The following is a 17,499-nucleotide window of genomic DNA, read 5'->3' on the forward strand; positions in this document are numbered from 1 at the left end:
AAATATTATTTTCATGCAATAATATTCACAATACTTTTTTTCCCCTATCAGAGTTATCACTGGAGCTTGATGCCAGCACTATGAATCCACTGCTCTAGGCCATTTTTCCTTTTTTTTTCTTTTCTATTTTATGCAGCACCACTTGTGAAGTGTCCCCCCTGCATGTGCATGTGGGGAGTAGGACTCAAACCTGGTTCCTTGAGCATGGTAACATGGGCCTTCTCCTTGATGAGACACTATCTGTCCCTGATCCTGGGTTCTTTCTTGTGCTTGGTAATGTGTGTGCTCTATCTACCAAGTGAGCCACCACCCACCCTGCAGATTCACAGTATTTAAGATGACCAAAAATATTGTTTTGGTGAGGATATGGGAACACTGTGTGAATTCACTGAGTGTGTGAATTGCACAGGTTGGATGGTTGAAAATATCTATTAACACCAAAGGAATGTCTGGCCTATGATTGAAAGTCTTTGTAACTATTTGTCCTGGCCAAACACTAGCACATTTGCATAGAGAGTCATTTTATGAATGTTCATAGCAACATTGTTTGAAATGATGACAAACAAGTGAAATATCCCTCTGTAGGGAGAACATTTAAAAATATGATATTTTGGTATGTGGAAATAAATGTGATAATTAAGAAGCAGGGTGGTGATGCACCTGGTTGATCATACAAATTATCACATGCATGGACCTGGGTTCAAGTCTCCTGCCATCACCTGTCGAGGGGCTTCGTAAGTGGCAGAACAGGGCTGCAGCCTGCTCTCTCTTTTCCTGTCTCTGTCTTCCTTTCTCCTCTCAGTTTCTCTTTGTAATATAAATAAATAAAGGGACTTATTATCATTTTATACATGTAATTAATTAATTAATTATTGGATAGAGACAGAGAGAAATTGAGAGGGAAGAGGGAGGTAGAGAGAGAGACAGAGAGACACCTGCAGCCCTGCTTCAACATTTGTGAGGATCCCCCCACTGTAGGTGGGGATCGGGGACTTGAACCGGGATCCCTGTGCATTGCAACATGTGCACTCAATCAGGTGTGCCACCGCCTGCCCCCCCCAACATAATGTTTTATAACTAGATGACTTGAAGCATATTACTTTTCTTGGTTTTTGTTCCTTCATCTACAAAACTGGCATAATAGCAAATCGCCTTATTAAGTGAATTATATTCTTTAGTATATAGAGATAAGAGTTCAGATCATGTTAGTAATTTTAATAGTACTCGTACTAGTTACCCAACTCTGATAATAGAATCCTAATTTTTCAGGACTAGCTGAGGAAGCTCAAGCAAATGAATTTCCAGGCCTAGACTCTTAACACTTAACATGTAGATAATGCACCATCCAATACAGTAGCCACAAACCAGCTATTGAGTGCTTAAAGTATAGGGGGCTTGAAGTAAATGTGCTGTAAATATAAGTTACACACTGGATTTTGGTGCTTTTGCATGAAATAAAGGATGTAAAGTAGATTATTATTATTTTAAGAATATAACATGTTACTATGTCAGGTGTGTTGAGTTGCAATATTCTTAATTTGTTCTTTTAATGTGACTGTACAAGTGTGGCTATTAGAAAGTTCAAAATTACATTTTGGGCTGACAGTCTCTTTTTCTGAGCAGATATGATTCAGGGACTCGAGTCAGAACTGATAGTATTACTAAATATATGGAATGATCACTATGCACACAAGCAGATGAAAATTCAAAGGAAGACATAGGGGGCATTTGTGGATAGATATTCCTCATTTCAGATGACTGTCTGGACTTCCCACCTTAAAGGTGTCTTTAAAATGGACAGGGAGACTTAAAGGGGATGAGATTGTCTCCAGCCCTTCAGGCTACTCCAAACCTGAGTGATACAAAGAGAGAAGAAATAGAGTGGCTGTAACAAGCAGGTGAAAGTATATAATAGATAGCATTTGATTTACCAATGGTAGACCACACTATGTCTCTAACTTGTGCTGTTTGGTTTCAGGAGCACGTGTAAATGCCAAGGACAACATGTGGCTGACCCCACTGCACCGTGCTGTTGCTTCCAGAAGTGAAGTGAGTGATTATTTTATGTAATCTAGTACCTCCAGTCCCCTAGAAAGGAAAAAAGAAAGTAAAGTACTTTCTGCTGAGTATGAATGCAGAGGGCTACCAAAATTAAAGCACTCTTTATATGATTCTCTTACATGCAGGCATGATGCTATTGGAGTGTCTGGGGGACCCCAAGATGGTCCTGTGGGCCTTGGTGGCAGCGAGTTCTCAGTCTGGAGCAGTAGGCAAACAAGCAAGTGAATTAGTGACAATCTATAATTGAGTTGGAGGAGGAAGCAATGAGCTTTCTGCTTGAATAGAGTTGGTCTTTCAAGAAGAGATATCAGGTCCATAAAGGGAGAGTTGAATCAGTCCATAGAGGGCTGAGCCCAGAGTATACATGCTGGTGACAAGAGGTACAGAAATGAATGAGTGGTAGTTTAGTGGGTGTAAGTGGAACACAGGCTGTAGAGGAAAACAAGTCTGGCTGTAGAGACTGGGGTACATTTCAGAGGGTCTGTGCCCACTGAGCAGTGGGAATGGTCATAGAGATAAGTATGAAACTGACACGATTTGGAACCTTCAAGGGTGAGTGGAAAAGAAGGTTCTGGGTGAATGGTCATGCCATAGATCTAATACCAATAAGCAGGGGTTGCAGAACTATTTCGTTCTAACTGGGGAGGGTGAGTTTGGCAAAAACTATCACTGAAAGGTAAGCTCTGTGAGGCCAGTGATCTGTGTTTTTGTTCCCTCATAGCTTGTAGGTGCCTGGGAATGATTATTTTTGAATGCTGGAAATTTGAGTGGAGATGGCTAGCAGATATCTTTATATACAGGCCTAATTTAAAATAATTTCTTATTTATTTATTTATTTATTATTTCTTTATTGGAGGATTAATGTCTTACAGTCAACAGTAAATAGTTTGTATATGTGTAACATTTCTCAGTTTTCCACATAGCAATACAACCCCCACTAGGTCCTCTACCATCCTGTTCCAGGACCTGAACTCTTCCCCCACCCCCCCACCCCAGAATCTTTTACTTTGGTGCCATACACCAACTCCAGTCCAGGTTCTGCTTAGTGTTTTCTCTTCTGATCTAAAATTCAAGAAAAGAGAGGATGAGGCAAACTTATGAACCCTCTGTCAAATGGACAGCTGGTCTAGTAGGGGAAGTATAAGAGGTGAGTGAAGAGCAGTGTGGGAGAGAGGGTGGCAAGGAACCTTGGAGGTGAGCCTTGAGGACGTGCTCACCCTCCAGAGATACAAGAAGCACTTGGCACTGGATGACTAGTCTTTGTAGCTGACTTTACCAAGCAGGTTTCAAGAGGTGTTTCTGAGAGTGCATACAGTGATATCACAGGTATCTACCGCTACCTTCAGTGCCAACTTTCACTCTTTGCAATGATCTGGAGATCTCACAGTCCACGTGGTAGGGCTAAACTCACGGTCTTTTCCAATGTACTTTGTTGTTTGGGTAGTTTTAATATAAGGGAGGCAAATGATTTTGAGTTACCTGGCTCACAGACCCCTGGGGTATTCAGAATATTTTTTCCAGTTTAATTTTTATTGGGGGAAATATTTTATAAGGCACTCCTCTCATGGACACAATTAAAAATTCAGAACCTTTTTATAGTCCCACATTTTATGTGCATTTTACTTAGGAAAGCAGGTGCAGAGATCTTGTGATCTGCACAACCATCTTTATGAGATCAGCTCATAGACAGCCCAGGATAAAGAGCTCGTCCTTTTGTGACATTCAACACATTTGTTTCAAATATTTGATAAATAAACATTAGTCTGTTTCCTCTTCTAACAAAAATAATGTCTTTTTAGCTCAAACCCATCTGCTGAACACTTTCTCTGTGCCAAGCACTGCAGTGGATGATGGAGTTACAATGAAAAAGTAGGATATATGTATCCTGCTCCTATGAAGTATATAGTCTAGTGATGGAATAGGTGATTTTAGGACTCTTATCTTACCAAAATGATCTTCACCCTGTCAGCTTATCTGGCTGTAAAGGCCTCAATACCCAAAACACATAGATTCTTATTAAGCATTTCTTGACAAATATGTTGTGGGTTTCAATTCAGTCAGTCCAGTGATGGATAAATATTTATAACTGAGAAAGACATTTGTTGCTTCACTAATGAATCAGCTCCCTCTGCAGATTCATTGGAGAGACAAATTCATTTGCAGGTGTGTCTTGTTGGGAAGGAATGAAATGCAAACAACCTTGAGCTGTAAATAATCAGGATCATGCTTGCCCAAGAGGATGTCTTGATGTTACTGTAGCTGTCAAAATGTGTAGAAGGTTTCTTATGAAAATTTGAGTCAATATAACTGTTGTTAGAACCTACCCTTGATGACATCTTCAAGGCAAGCTCTTAACCACACGAGAGAAGTCCAAAAGTCACTTTTACCTCTCCTTGAGTCTAAGCCTATTTTCCATACTTTGTGTGTCTTTCCTAGGTACTGGTTGGGGGAAAAGACAGTGGGCTTGAACAGAAGCAGAGATTTAGAGTGTCTGTTAGCATGAGAACTGGAATATTTATCCATTGCACTGGTTGACAAGCACTGATACTGCTCACACAATTATGTATTGAGAACCACTTCTACATTCTTCTTCTAGTGTTTGCCCTTCTTCCGTAGTCAGTTAAATGGCATTGAAAGTGACTGGGATCCATGTGGATTCAGTCGGCTAGGAAGGATCGTCAGTTTCCCCAATGAATGGGTACTCACGGGATGCACCACGAGAAGGTTGATCCAATGCACCCACTTCTACATTGAAATACTTAAACACTCTGTACTCAAAACTCCTTTGCTTCTGAAGTGTAGGTAATTGATCTCAGGTTTTAGGGTTTAATTAGGAAAGCAAAGTCCATGAGAGATAGAGAATAATATACTTGTTATAGGAATTAGACTTTATACAACCAGGGGTGGATGGGTCGGAGTAGGGGTTAAAGAAGTTCATGTTTCCTTGGTTTCTGTGTAGCTCTGAAGAAACTACAGCTAGGTAGGTCTATAGATAAGAAGAGCTGGGTGTAAAATTGTGAAGAACAGACTGGAATCCTGCCTGCCTCTCATTGTCTCAACATCATGCACATGGTGACTTGCAGAAATAGTTGTGTGCTTCAGCTCTAGGTTCTCAAGTACCTGGTTCAAAGATAGGAGAAAAAATGTTAGTATCTAAAGAAACATAAATTTGGTTACTGCCCTCTGACAACATAGAGATCCAGCTGGTCTGTGATATCATGGGCAAGCTGAAGCAGTACCCTTTGTGCCTAGGCCTAAATGCCTCTGCTTTTCCATATGCTTTTCCTTTTTAGTGAGCTGAGAGTAGCAGTTTCGTGGACTCACGGGGGGGGGGGGGGGTGGGGGTAGAGATTACTAAGGGGAGGTCGGGGAGGTTAAGTCCTTAAGTTAGGTTGACTAACGTGATGGTTTAATGGAGAGTGAAATGTACTGACTGAGCCCTGTCTTGTCTTGAGGGAAATGTGGAGATGTAGCTTGTGACAACAGAATCCTCTAAGTCAGCATCTCCTTAATAAATACTGGGGTTAAAAAGAATATGAGCTGAGAATAGGTAGCACCAAAGGAGAATTGATGAACTTTTCACTTCTCTCTTCTAGAGATTATCAACCTTTTGGTTAGAAAAGCTGAAAATGGAATGTAGTCAACTGGGTAGTGGCACACCTGGTTGAGCACACACATTAATATGCACAGGATCCAGGTTTGAGCCCCTGCTCCTCACTTGTAGAGGGAAAGGTTGAAGAGCTCCTCCTCGCCTCCCTCCTCGCCTCCCAATCTGTGCTATCAAATAAAAAGAAAGAAAGATAGAGAGAAAGAAATAAGGAAGGAAGGAAGGAAGGAAAGAAGGAAAGAAATGAAGAAATAAAGAAAGGAAGGAAGAAAGAAAGAAAAAGAAAGAAAGAAAGAAAGAAAGAAAGAGAGGGGAAAACTGCTTCTTGGAGTGGTGGATTTGTAATGCAGGAACTGAGCCCCCTAGTGGCAAAAAAAACTGAAAGTTATTCTGTCCATAGGGGTATAAGAATTGAAGGTATTGTGTCTATATGTATTTTTCGCCACTATGAATATTTATTGAGCACTGACTGCATTCTGGACAGTATACTGAGTACTTTCTGCACATTTTCACTTCTGAGCTACCCTTTCAGATCATTACTGTTTTGGTTTGTTTGCTTATTGCTTGCCACGAGGGCTATTGGTCGTGCTCATTGCCTGTACTACAAATCCACTACTCATGGTGACCATCCACCCTTTCTTAGAGAAATTGATAGAGAAGGGATGATAGAGATGGAGAGAGACAGAGATATACCTGCAGTACTGCTTCACTGCTCAGGAAGCCTCCTTTCTACAGGTGGGATTAGGGGCTCCTTGCACATAATAATATGTGCACTCTATCTGGTGTGCTGCCACCTTCCCCTCCAGTACTGTTTTAAATTTAGGAAGCATCATCTTTAGGAAGTGTGAAACAAGTTGGAGGCTTTAAGTGAAGGAGAGTATGCCTGGAATACCACTTGCTTAAGCACCCTACCCTACCACTTTAGTAAACTTACAGAAGCACCCTAGAAACACTCTTCCAGTCAAAACATGGATCTAAATTCCTGTGGGGATAAAGATGCTTTCCAGCACTGAGCATTTTATTTTATAACTATAAAATTTTTCTTCTTTCCTCTAGAAAACATTACCATGATTGTGGGCTTTATATTATTGACTGGCTGGAAAGTATATGTAGAAGAAGAAAATGTTATTGCTTGCTTTAGATTATTTTTAGATGCCTAGGATGAGGGAGTAGCAAGCATTTTTAAAAATTTCTTCATTGGGGAATTAGTGTTTTACATTCGACAGTAAATACAGTAGTTTGAACATGCATAACATTTCCCAGTTTTCCATATAACAATACAACCCCCATTAGGTCCTCTGTCATCCTTCTTGGATCTGTATCCTCCCCACCCACCCACCCCAGAGTCTTTTACTTTGGTGCAGCACACCAATTCCAGTTCAGGTTCTACTTGTGTTTTCTCTTCTGATCTTGATTTTCAACTTCTGCCTGAGAGTGAGATCATACATATTCATCCTTCTGTTTCTGACTTATTTCACTTAACATGAATTTTTCAAGATCCATCCAATATCGTTTGAAAACGATGAATTCACCATTTTTTATAGCTGAGTAGTATTCCATTGTGTATATATACCACAACTTGTTCAGCTACTCATCAGTAGCAAGCATTTATATACTACTAGTGAAAATGTAGAAATGTAGTTCTCTGATCCAGGTGGCAAACAATGCCTGTCCTAGAACATCATCCCCAGTGATTCTGCTGAAGCTTGTGGCTGGGTGCAGTAGCCTTCATTAAAACAAAGTTTCTGACTCATGTGACCCACAAACAACACTTTGAGATCCAAGATTGCAGACCAGGAATACTTTAGTATCTACCCTTCCCATTTTAATGCTTCTTGGATAAGTTTCCTTAGAGTTGTTCCATACCCCCAAATGTCCTGTGAATTCTTTCCTTCTAGAAATTCTTAGAATAATTACAATAATAAATGGTGAATTTGGTTTAATGATGGCTATTCTTAGAGGAGCAATCTGATAAACTGAACAAATTGATTTGGCACCAATTAATACAATTCTTACAGAACATGAAAATGTAATAACCAGTACTGGATAAAGTCATCAAATAGTTACATATATAGACTTTAGGACTTGTGTACAGCCTAGGGGTATCAGTTCATAATACGTGCCCTGTTACTGTTGGCATATTTACTTAGAGAGTTTGCTCACGTGTATAATAATATTTATTCTTCCTGAATTTATAGAATATACATTCACATAAGACACCTGGAGCATAGAATTAGTTTTTTAAGACTCAGACCCTGAGAATTTCTAAACTCTCCATTGCTATGCCTGCAGGAGCTATTCATATTATTCATATGAATAAATAATTTAGATATATAAAGTAGATATTCATAAATAATTTCTTTTCTATGAGTAACTTATGACCACTTAAATGCAATGTACAATGCAGAATAAAAATAATAAGAGATGACAGTTTTCCAAGATGATTCTTTCTATTTCCTCTCATCTTTCCCATGTGCCAAGTGTGTGTGTGTGTTTATTTCTTAAGCAAGGTTGAAGTGAAAAGAGAGAAAGTAACAGAAAAGTAAAAATAAAGTGGCTGAAAATGCCCTCTGTAGTTCTTTCTCATCAGAATTGTTGACTTAGGGCAGCCTGTTCCACCAAGCCCTAAGAGTCCTAACAATGAATCTTAATTGTGGTTTGCTGCCTACATTCATAGGAGGAATGTTTACTTATTAAAGAAGAAACAAAGGTTCTGAAGTATCATTATAGTGTTGCCTGATATACATACATGTATTTTTATATTTATTTGTTTAATTTTACACACACACACACACACACACACACACACACATACACACACACACACACACACACACACACACACACACACATAGATACAGTGTGACCAAAACATAACTCACTTATGGTTTATGGTGGTATCAGTGGTATCGAGGATTGAACCTGGAACCTCAGGGGTCCAGGCATGAAAATCTAGTCCACAACCATTATGCTATCTCCCTAGAACCTTTTATAGTAATCTGATATTTTCATATCTATTAAATTTAATAGTAATAAAATAATTCACTATGTAATTGCTTTTTCATTGTATACAGAATTCTTCTTATATTTTATTAAAGTATTGCCTCATGACAGGTTCTGAATAATAATATTAAGAAATAAAAAGCTTTTACCTCACCACAGATAGTTTGAGAAGCATTGTTTAAGTATCTTTTCTTGATTTAGAAGGTGTTACACTTCTCTTTCCTATGGTAATTTTTTATATGTTATAAATTTGTATCAGAAAAATGACCTCATAGTTATTATTTCTTTACCAGTGTATGATAAAGACACTTATTTTTATTAAAAAGATCATTAAGTGGGCTGGCAAAATAGTTCACTTAAGCCCAGCTCCCACAGCCCTGAAGGAAGCTTCAGTTTTTGTGGTCTCTTTCACTACTTATCTTTCCTTTGCCTCAAAGAACAAAATCATTCAGTTCCTAAACGGTCTAATAAAAAATTCTATTTCTGTTTTTTTTTTTCTTGTAGTGCTGGGACCTTGTGCATGCACAATTTCACCTGTCTGACTTTTTCATTCTTTTTATTTCAGCTAGATGGGAGGGGAGGTATCATAACACTAGAACTTTCCTCAAAGCTGTGGCATTTCCATTATGGTATTGGGGTTTGAACAAAGGCCATGAACACAGCAAGGTATGCATCCTACTGGGTGAGCTATCTTCTGGCCCTTATACTACTAACCCCTATAAGCGACTTAAGAGCGCCCAATATTAAAAAGAGAAATGCATTTTTCTTCTTTTTCTTTTTTTAAATTTATAAAAAGGAAACACTGAAAAAAACCATAGGATAAGAGGGGTACAACTCCAGACAGTTCCCATCACCAGAACTCCATATCCTATCCCCTTCCCTGATAGCTTTCCTATTTTTTAACCCTCTGGGAGTATGGACCCAGGGTCATTATGGGATGCAGAAGGTGGAAGGTTTGGCTTCTGTAATTGCTTCCCCACTGAACATGGGTGTTGACAGGTCAATCCGTACTCCCAGCCAGATGCCTCTCTCTTTCCCTAGTGGGTTGGGGTTCTGGGGAATTGGAGCTTCAGGACACATTGGCGGGGTTTTCTGTCCAGGGAAGTCTGATTGGCATCATGCTAGCATCTGGAACCTGGTGGCTGAAGAGAGAGTTAACATATAAAACCAAACAAGTTGTTGACTAATCATGAACCTAAAGGCTGCAGTAGTGCAGATGAAGAATGGGGGGTGGTGGTGAGAAATCCATTTTTCAAAAAGAAAACTGTTGTCGGGAGCCAGGAGGTGGCGCAGTGGGTTAAGCACACATGGCGCAAAGCTCAAGGACTGGTGTAAGAATCCCAGTTTGAGCCCCTGACTCCCCACTTGCAGGGGGTTCGTTCGCTTAACAGGTGGTGAAGCAGGTCTGCAGGTGTCTATCTTTTTCTCTCCCTCTCCGTCTTCCCCTCTTTTCCCTCTCTCAATTTCTCTCTATCCTATCCAACAACAATGATAGTAATAACAACAATAATAACAGCAACAACAACGACGATAAACAACAAGGGCAACAAAAAGGGAAAAAATAAAAATTAAAAAATATATAAAAAGAAAACTATTGTTTTTCCTAATTGACAGCTTTGTTTTTGCTAAACACATCATATTGAATTTCTGCTAAATATTTTACTGAGTTTGAAAATGTAAATAACTAGAGAGGATTAACATTTGAAAACATTTTTTTTTTTTGTCAGACTGATAGTGTCCCAAGTGATCACTGGCTAAGTAGAAATTGCAAGAGTCCTTCTAGTCTCCCAGGTTTACAGGTCATTGCCCTGGACTTGAATCAGTTTGCCCATATTGGGAAGCTATCTGGTGATTGAAGGGTTGGACCTGAGGTCTAATGCACTTCTAATACTGTATATCCTTATGAATTTAATTTAATTCCATCATAATTTTAGACTACTGTATTTTAATTTTTAAGAAAGTTGAATCTTGAAAATTAAGAACTTTTTTAAAATTTCAATTTCAAAGGCTAATTTAAGATTTATTATTTTTCTCATGTCATTAAGAGGTTAATGGTTTACAACACAAGTGTCTACACATGGGCTCCACTTCCCAGCTCCTTATCATGGGTGTCTGTGAAATACTCTCACCCCCAACCTAGGTCCTAACTTCCCCTTCCAGCTCTCACCATCCACTTCTTCCCCAGAGTTTCTTGCTTTGGTGCAATACCCCACCCCTAGTCTAAATTTCAGCCCATGCTCTCCCTTCCTTTTTATTTTATTTTTTTTATTTTTACCAGAGCACTGCTCAGCTCTAGTTTATGATGGTGTGGGGGACTGAACCTAGGATTTTAGAGTCTCAGGTATGAGAGTCTGTTTGCATAACCACTATGCTACCGCCACCTTATACTCTCCCTTTCTTTTTTCTTTTTCTTTTCTTTTTTTTAGAGTCCACTGTGTTGTTCCTGATGAAGAGAATCAGTTATGGTGGAGAGAGGGATCTGATAGAGGTCTAGACCCATTATGTCTATGTGGGAATTCCAAAGTTCCCTGACTAGGGCCACGGATAATGGGGTGGCCAGGTAGTGACCAAAAAGACCATCATAAAGTGTTCTGGTCTCTTGCCCTTATCCAGCTTTTGTAGGCCTTACTTTATCTGATATGGTTGGACTTAGAGTAATTGAGGGAATTGAAATAGGAAGAAGAAGATGAGGAGGAGGAGGAGGGTACCTAGGTCTAAGTAGAAACTATTTGTTTAAGTACTTTTATGGTGTCTTTTTTAGGTCTTTCTACTTGCTTACTGCACTTATTGGGTCACTAAAAACTACTGTGCACTTTTACTTTAAGGTAAAAATATTTTCTCCTAATTTATCTCAAGGGCCTTGATCTATATCTAGATCCTGTGGCTTTCTTTATTTTTTTTTTAATTTCTTTATTGGGGAATTAATGTTTTACATACGACAGTAAATACAGTAGTTTGTACATGCATAACATTTCCCAGTGTTCGATATAACAATACAACCCCCACTAGGTCCTCTGTCATCCTTCTTGGATCTGTATTCTCCCCACCCACCCACCCCAGAGTCTTTTACTTTGGTGCATTATGCCAATTCCAGTTCAGGTTCTACTTGTGTTTTCTTTTCTGACCTTGTTTTTCAATTTCTGCCTGAGAGTGAGATCATCCCATATTCATCCATCTGTTTCTGACTTATTTCACTTAACATGAGTTTTTCAAGGTTCATCCAAGATTGGCTGAATATACTCTCCCTTTCTGACTCTGTTTTTCCTTTCTCTTTCCTCATTTCTTTGATTCCCCTTCTTTTTTCTTTTTAAGGCTTGACTGTGCCTGGAGTGTCTATGTGAGAAGCATGGCCAGGTGTTTTTGGAATTGCTTACAGACTCTATGGAGAAAAAGAAAGAGAAAAAAAACATTTAATGTACCTGGTTCTTTTTTAAATTAGTGATTGAATATTGATTTACAAAACTGTAAGGTAATAGGGGTATAATTCCATACCAAGAACCTCTTCTTTGCGTCCTAGATATTTTTTCATAGAGCACTTTCTTCTCACAATGAAAAACTGCAACTCACAGCATAAGCAGATGTTGAAATAAGGGAAAAATGACAAAGCTAAAACATTTTAAATACATCTTAAATCTGCCTCTGAAATTGAAATAAGTCGCTTATGTCTTCAATAAAAGTGCTAGTTTTTCTGAGTTCAGATCAGCTGCTATCTGGGGCACTTCTGTAGACCTGCATACCGTAGACCTGGAAATCCTAGGCATTTGGAGATTAAAGTGGACAGCTGGTGGCTCTTGGTTCATGAAGTGAGGCAGCAGTTTGACACTGGTGCCTTTCATTGGTTTATTGGTGTCGCTTTGTCAAGAAAAACAACCAGTAGCCACTCCCTTGTCAAAAAAGTTACACTATTCACTCAATTAAATAGTTTCCTCAATCTTGACTTTAACAGAGTTCCAATGGAACTCCACAGAACTTGTGAGGTCGATTATAATGTCTGGGGCAGGGCAAGACATTTGTATTGTTCAGGGCTTCCAGGTAATTCAGCTGCTCAGAAAAGATGAAGAGTTAGCTTCCAAGAGCTACTAAGGTGACTGGGTCTATAAATGGAAGAGAAAAGGTGGAAGGCTCATAAAAGTTGAAGGAACTCTGTGGTAGGAAAAAGCTGGAATAAGTTCATAGCTTCAAGTTAAGATTACTATAGACATGCTCTTCTCTTGATTGATTACTGACCATGTAACAGTGGTTAAGATGTTCTTCAAGACAACAGTTTATTTATAGACTGAATCAAGAATGTCTGAAGGGCTTTAAGGCTGTTGACTTTGGAAGATAAGTGCTTATTGACATATGGCTTTGAACTTAGATGCTCTTTAGGGCAGGGGTCTTTTAGCCTTTAGAATTTTTACCCTGCTGTGCACACTTTTGACATAAGAATATATGTGGATTAATTAATTAGGAGCAGTGACTTTATACATATTTACTTTAAGTGTTCCAGGCTGCTTTTTAATTTTTTTTTGTTATAAAAAGGAAACACTGACAAAACCATAGGATAAGAACAGTACAACTCCACACAGTTCCCACCACCAGAACTCCGTATCCCATTCCCTCCCCTGATAGCTTTCCTGTTCTTTATCCCTCTGGGAGTATGTACCCAGGGTCATTATGGGATGCAGAACGTGGAAGGTCTGGCTTCTGTAATTGCTTCTCCACTGAACATGGGTGTTGGCAGGATGATCCATACTCCCAGCCTGTCCAGGCTACTTTTCTATTCAGATAGAGAGATAGAGAGATAGCCAGAGAGAGGGAGAGACACCACTGTACTGGGGCTTCCTTAGATGTTCTCGAACTTCCACGTGATAGCTGGATTCAAACCTGGTCCACACACATATGGTAAGGCATATAGCCAGTTCCACATTATATCTTATAAAGATACTTTATTTGGTTTGCGAGAGGTGCCTGTGCTCTTGGCATAATAAAGGAACATAACATAAATCTGTCTTACCCTGTGTTATATTTTGACCTTTATGATATTTATTTATCTAATTAATTAGTCAGCTACTTTTGTCAGAGCACTGCTCAGCTCTGGTTTGTGATGGTGCCAAAGATTGAACTTGGGACCTTGGAACATCATTTGTATAACCACTACACTATCTCCTGGGCCTGAAGAATAATTGTCTTGTGCCAAGCTGTGATGTCAAGTGGCTTTCCCTTTCTCTACAGAGTTCCAGTGCCTGGGAAAACATCTTGGTCCTGATGAATATTGACTGAGCATTTGTCACTGACCTCTGCAAAAATCTGCTTTTTGTTGTTGTTATTGTTGTCATTGTTCTAGGAAGCGGTCCAAGTATTGATTAAACACTCAGCCGATGTCAACGCAAGGGACAAGAACTGGCAGACCCCCCTCCATGTGGCAGCAGCCAATAAGGCTGTCAAGTGTGCAGAAGTGATCATACCCCTGCTGAGCAGTGTCAATGTTTCTGACCGAGGCGGGCGTACAGCCTTGCACCACGCAGCTCTGAATGGCCATGTGGAGGTGGGTGTGCTCATCATAGGGAGTAATAACATTTCCTCCAGACCCTCTTGGTCCCAAGTAGAACCTTGGTAAGAACATTTCCTCCAGACCCTCTTGGTCCCAAGTAGAACACACACACACACTCTCACACACACACACACACACACACACACACACACACACACACACACACACACTCACACTCACACTCAACATGCACATCTCATTTACAACAGTCAAGGGAGAATTATCATTCTAACCACTCAGTTTGAGTCTAATGTTATTGTAGCTCAAACTTAAAAAATATTTGGTATTTAAATATTTAAGAGAACCATCACTAGAAAAATCAATAAAACTAAGACAACCACAAAGGAGAAATGTCTAGCAGTTGAAGTCTTACTACTTACACTTGTAGATCTTACTACTAACACTTGTAGAGATTGTGACAATCATATTTGCACACCCACCATTAGACAACTATATTTTAAAATTTAAAGCTACAATGAAAAAAAGTGACAGTCATTTCCATCTTTTTCTCTAATACCCATCTCCAAGATCTGCATATTCCTGTTAGGTGTGAATTGGAGATCTCTGGCCTTTATAGGTGAAGCTAGCTGTGCTCAGATCATGGGTGGGTAGAGCAGAGCCCTCACGTTTGCTGGACTTTATTGTTGATTATCTTCCAGATGATCAATCTACTCTTGGCCAAAGGGGCCAACATCAATGCATTTGACAAGAAGGACCGGCGTGCTCTGCACTGGGCTGCATATATGGGTAAGGACACCATGAATGGAAACCAGTGCAGCAGCCTCAGTGAGATCAGCGTTCACTGACAGCGAAGGTTTTCCCATGAGTGAGGCAAACTTCTCAAGTGAATCAAAATTTGGCTCATTTCACTGGCAGGCACACAGCACTCTAGTTAGGTACTTGCTTTGTCAAAGATGTATCTATTTAATAAACTAATGAATTTTATTATTTATCTTGATGCTAGGGCTTCACTGGGGCTTCTGAGCTGCATGATTATACTGCTTCCAGCAAACTCTTGTGCTGTTGTTGTTATTCTTTTGATTAGCAGCCAAGAGACAGAGATGAGCCACCATAGCATGGCTCCACCACTCATGATGCTTTCCCTGTCTGTGGTGCTCCTTGTCTGGTGACCAGGGGCTTGAACCTGGGTCCTCAAGCATAGCAAAGTGTGTGTTCTATTGGGTGAATCCTCTCCCAGCCACAAAATCAGAGATTTATTTGTCTTACATAAAAGTAGAAGGGGTGAATCATGACATGGACCTCATTGTATGTTTCTGCACTGGAAATCAGTGCAAACTGTGATTCGTAAAACTTGTTCTAGCAGGAAAACAAGGTGGGCTTTTTTGTTTATTTGTTTGTTTTGTTTTGCTTGTTTTTATTTTTTTAAGACAGAGGTTTGGTTGAGAAAACAAGGGTATAAATCCCATTTCCTGTTTTTTATTCATAAGCTTGTTTGAAGGAAACAAAAGGAAGGAAGACAAACCCTGGCCATTAGGTGGGTCAAGGTAATCAAAGAGGCTTCCTGCTTTCCCACTGACTGCAACCTTATCACTGGAAGTTCTCACATTACCCACCCAGGTGGGGAAAATGGAGGAAGAGCATTTCTGTCATCCTTTTCACTTCTGTTGGCACAAGCACTGCTCACAAATGATAGATTTTGCAGATAGGGTTTATTCTCAGGTAGATTTATGGGAAAAGAAGAAGTAAGATCCTTCCTTTTTGTTTCTAATGCTTGCATTTAAAAGAGCAAACAGGATCCTATCAGCACCAATTATAAACAGACTTCACAGGAGAGTGTATTAATAAATCATGGAAGATTTACACAATGGGACACTATACAGTAACTATAGTCATAGTGCCATTGACATTTATGAGCACAGGATTTTGACACACCAAGTGAAAACAAACCATCAAACAGTATAAATAATGTAATTTTCATTTTTCTGAGTAATTCTATGCAGTAAAAACCTGAGGAGATTCTACTGTGAAATATTAACTCATTATCTCCTGGAGCTGATTATGGATATTAAGTTTCCTTTTAACACCTTTTTTCTTTCTTTCCTGATCCTTCATCAGTCTTTTGTCATCACTAAAAATTAATTCTGGGGAAAAAAAGGAAAGTGAGCTGGAACAGGGATGAAATAAGTTATGTGGTTGCAAGTAGGTTAGAATCATTCTTTTAGCTCAAACTGCAGAATCTCAAGATCTTGCCAATATCACCACTTTTCGGTGTGACATGTCTCTTTGATTGAGTGAAGCCAGGTAGATGTCCTTATGGCACCTGCAGGACTGGGGCAGTAGGTTTATAAGTGTAGGCAAGCACTCACTAAGCTAGGGTGAGATGGGTCGCAAAGAATCTAGGGGAGCAGTTATGTCTTTGCACATATGTAGTTAAAATATTTGTGTAGGATTCTTTTAGAGAAAAATACATCACTGTGAGCTGTCAGGGTCTGAATTATATATACATATATATTGGAATGTTGGCAAAGTCAGCACATTTTTTTATGTTTTTCTATGCACAGAGGCTTCATAACTTTTCCAACATCCCAACACTATATATACATAGCTGTATATATGACTGTTTTTAGAAAATAAAGGACACATTAGGACAAACAGCTTAAAATTGGCTCACATGGGGCCTGGCAGGTGACTTGTCTGGCAAAATGTACACATTAGTTACCATGTTTGAGGAGCCAGGTTTGAGCCTTCAGCCAATTCATGGCAGTGCCCACACAGGGGAAAGCTTCATAAAAGGTGGAGCAGTGCCACAGGGCCTCTCCTTCTCTCCCCCCAAACCCCCCTTGTGTGTGTGTGTGTGTGTGTGTGTGTGTGTCCCTCTGTCTGGCAGGGGGAGGATGGTGGCAGTGGTAGAGTTGTGCAGGCACTGAGCCCCAGCAATAAACCTGATAGCAAATAAAATAAAATAAAATATAATAAAATAAAATAGTAATCTAGTAACTGCTAATATATGTGTATGTGTCCTTTCCCCTTCCTTCCTTCCTTCCTTCCTTCCTTCCTTCCTTCCTTCCTTCCTTCCTTCCTTTCTTCTTTCTTTTCCAGAGCACTTCTAAGCTCCTCCTATTATGGTGATACTGGAGAGTGAACCTGAGAGCTTTGATGCCTCAGATTTGAAAGTCTTTTTGCATAAACCTTATAAAATATACAAAATTTAGGAAGCCAAGACCCACACACATTTACTTCTGTCCCCCCCCCCCCCAACACACACACTCTTCAAACACTGTGTTTTAGGCTCTGGAGTCGGTACTTGTCTTCTGCACTTCAATTAACAACTTTA

The 17,499-nt window shown here is 39.6% G+C and overlaps 1 protein-coding gene across 10 annotated transcripts in view; it reads left to right on the forward strand.

Annotated features, from left to right (window-relative positions):
• The window catches only part of ANKRD44 (ankyrin repeat domain 44), a 416,898-nt gene that overhangs the window by 247,550 nt on the left and 151,849 nt on the right, over positions 1-17,499 (forward strand). For all 10 annotated transcript variants that reach the window (XR_009550679.1, XM_060194225.1, XM_060194230.1 and 7 more), the window contains exons 4-6: positions 1,979-2,049; positions 13,998-14,198; positions 14,864-14,951. Coding sequence is in view for 9 of the 10 variants with exons in the window: in XM_060194225.1 (XP_060050208.1) it covers positions 1,979-2,049; positions 13,998-14,198; positions 14,864-14,951 (360 nt within the window). In the remaining variant the exon portion in view is untranslated. The remainder of the gene's footprint in view (positions 1-1,978; positions 2,050-13,997; positions 14,199-14,863; positions 14,952-17,499) is intronic.

The sequence above is a fragment of the Erinaceus europaeus genome, chromosome 7, assembly GCF_950295315.1.
Source record: "Erinaceus europaeus chromosome 7, mEriEur2.1, whole genome shotgun sequence".
Taxonomy (NCBI): domain Eukaryota; kingdom Metazoa; phylum Chordata; class Mammalia; order Eulipotyphla; family Erinaceidae; genus Erinaceus; species Erinaceus europaeus.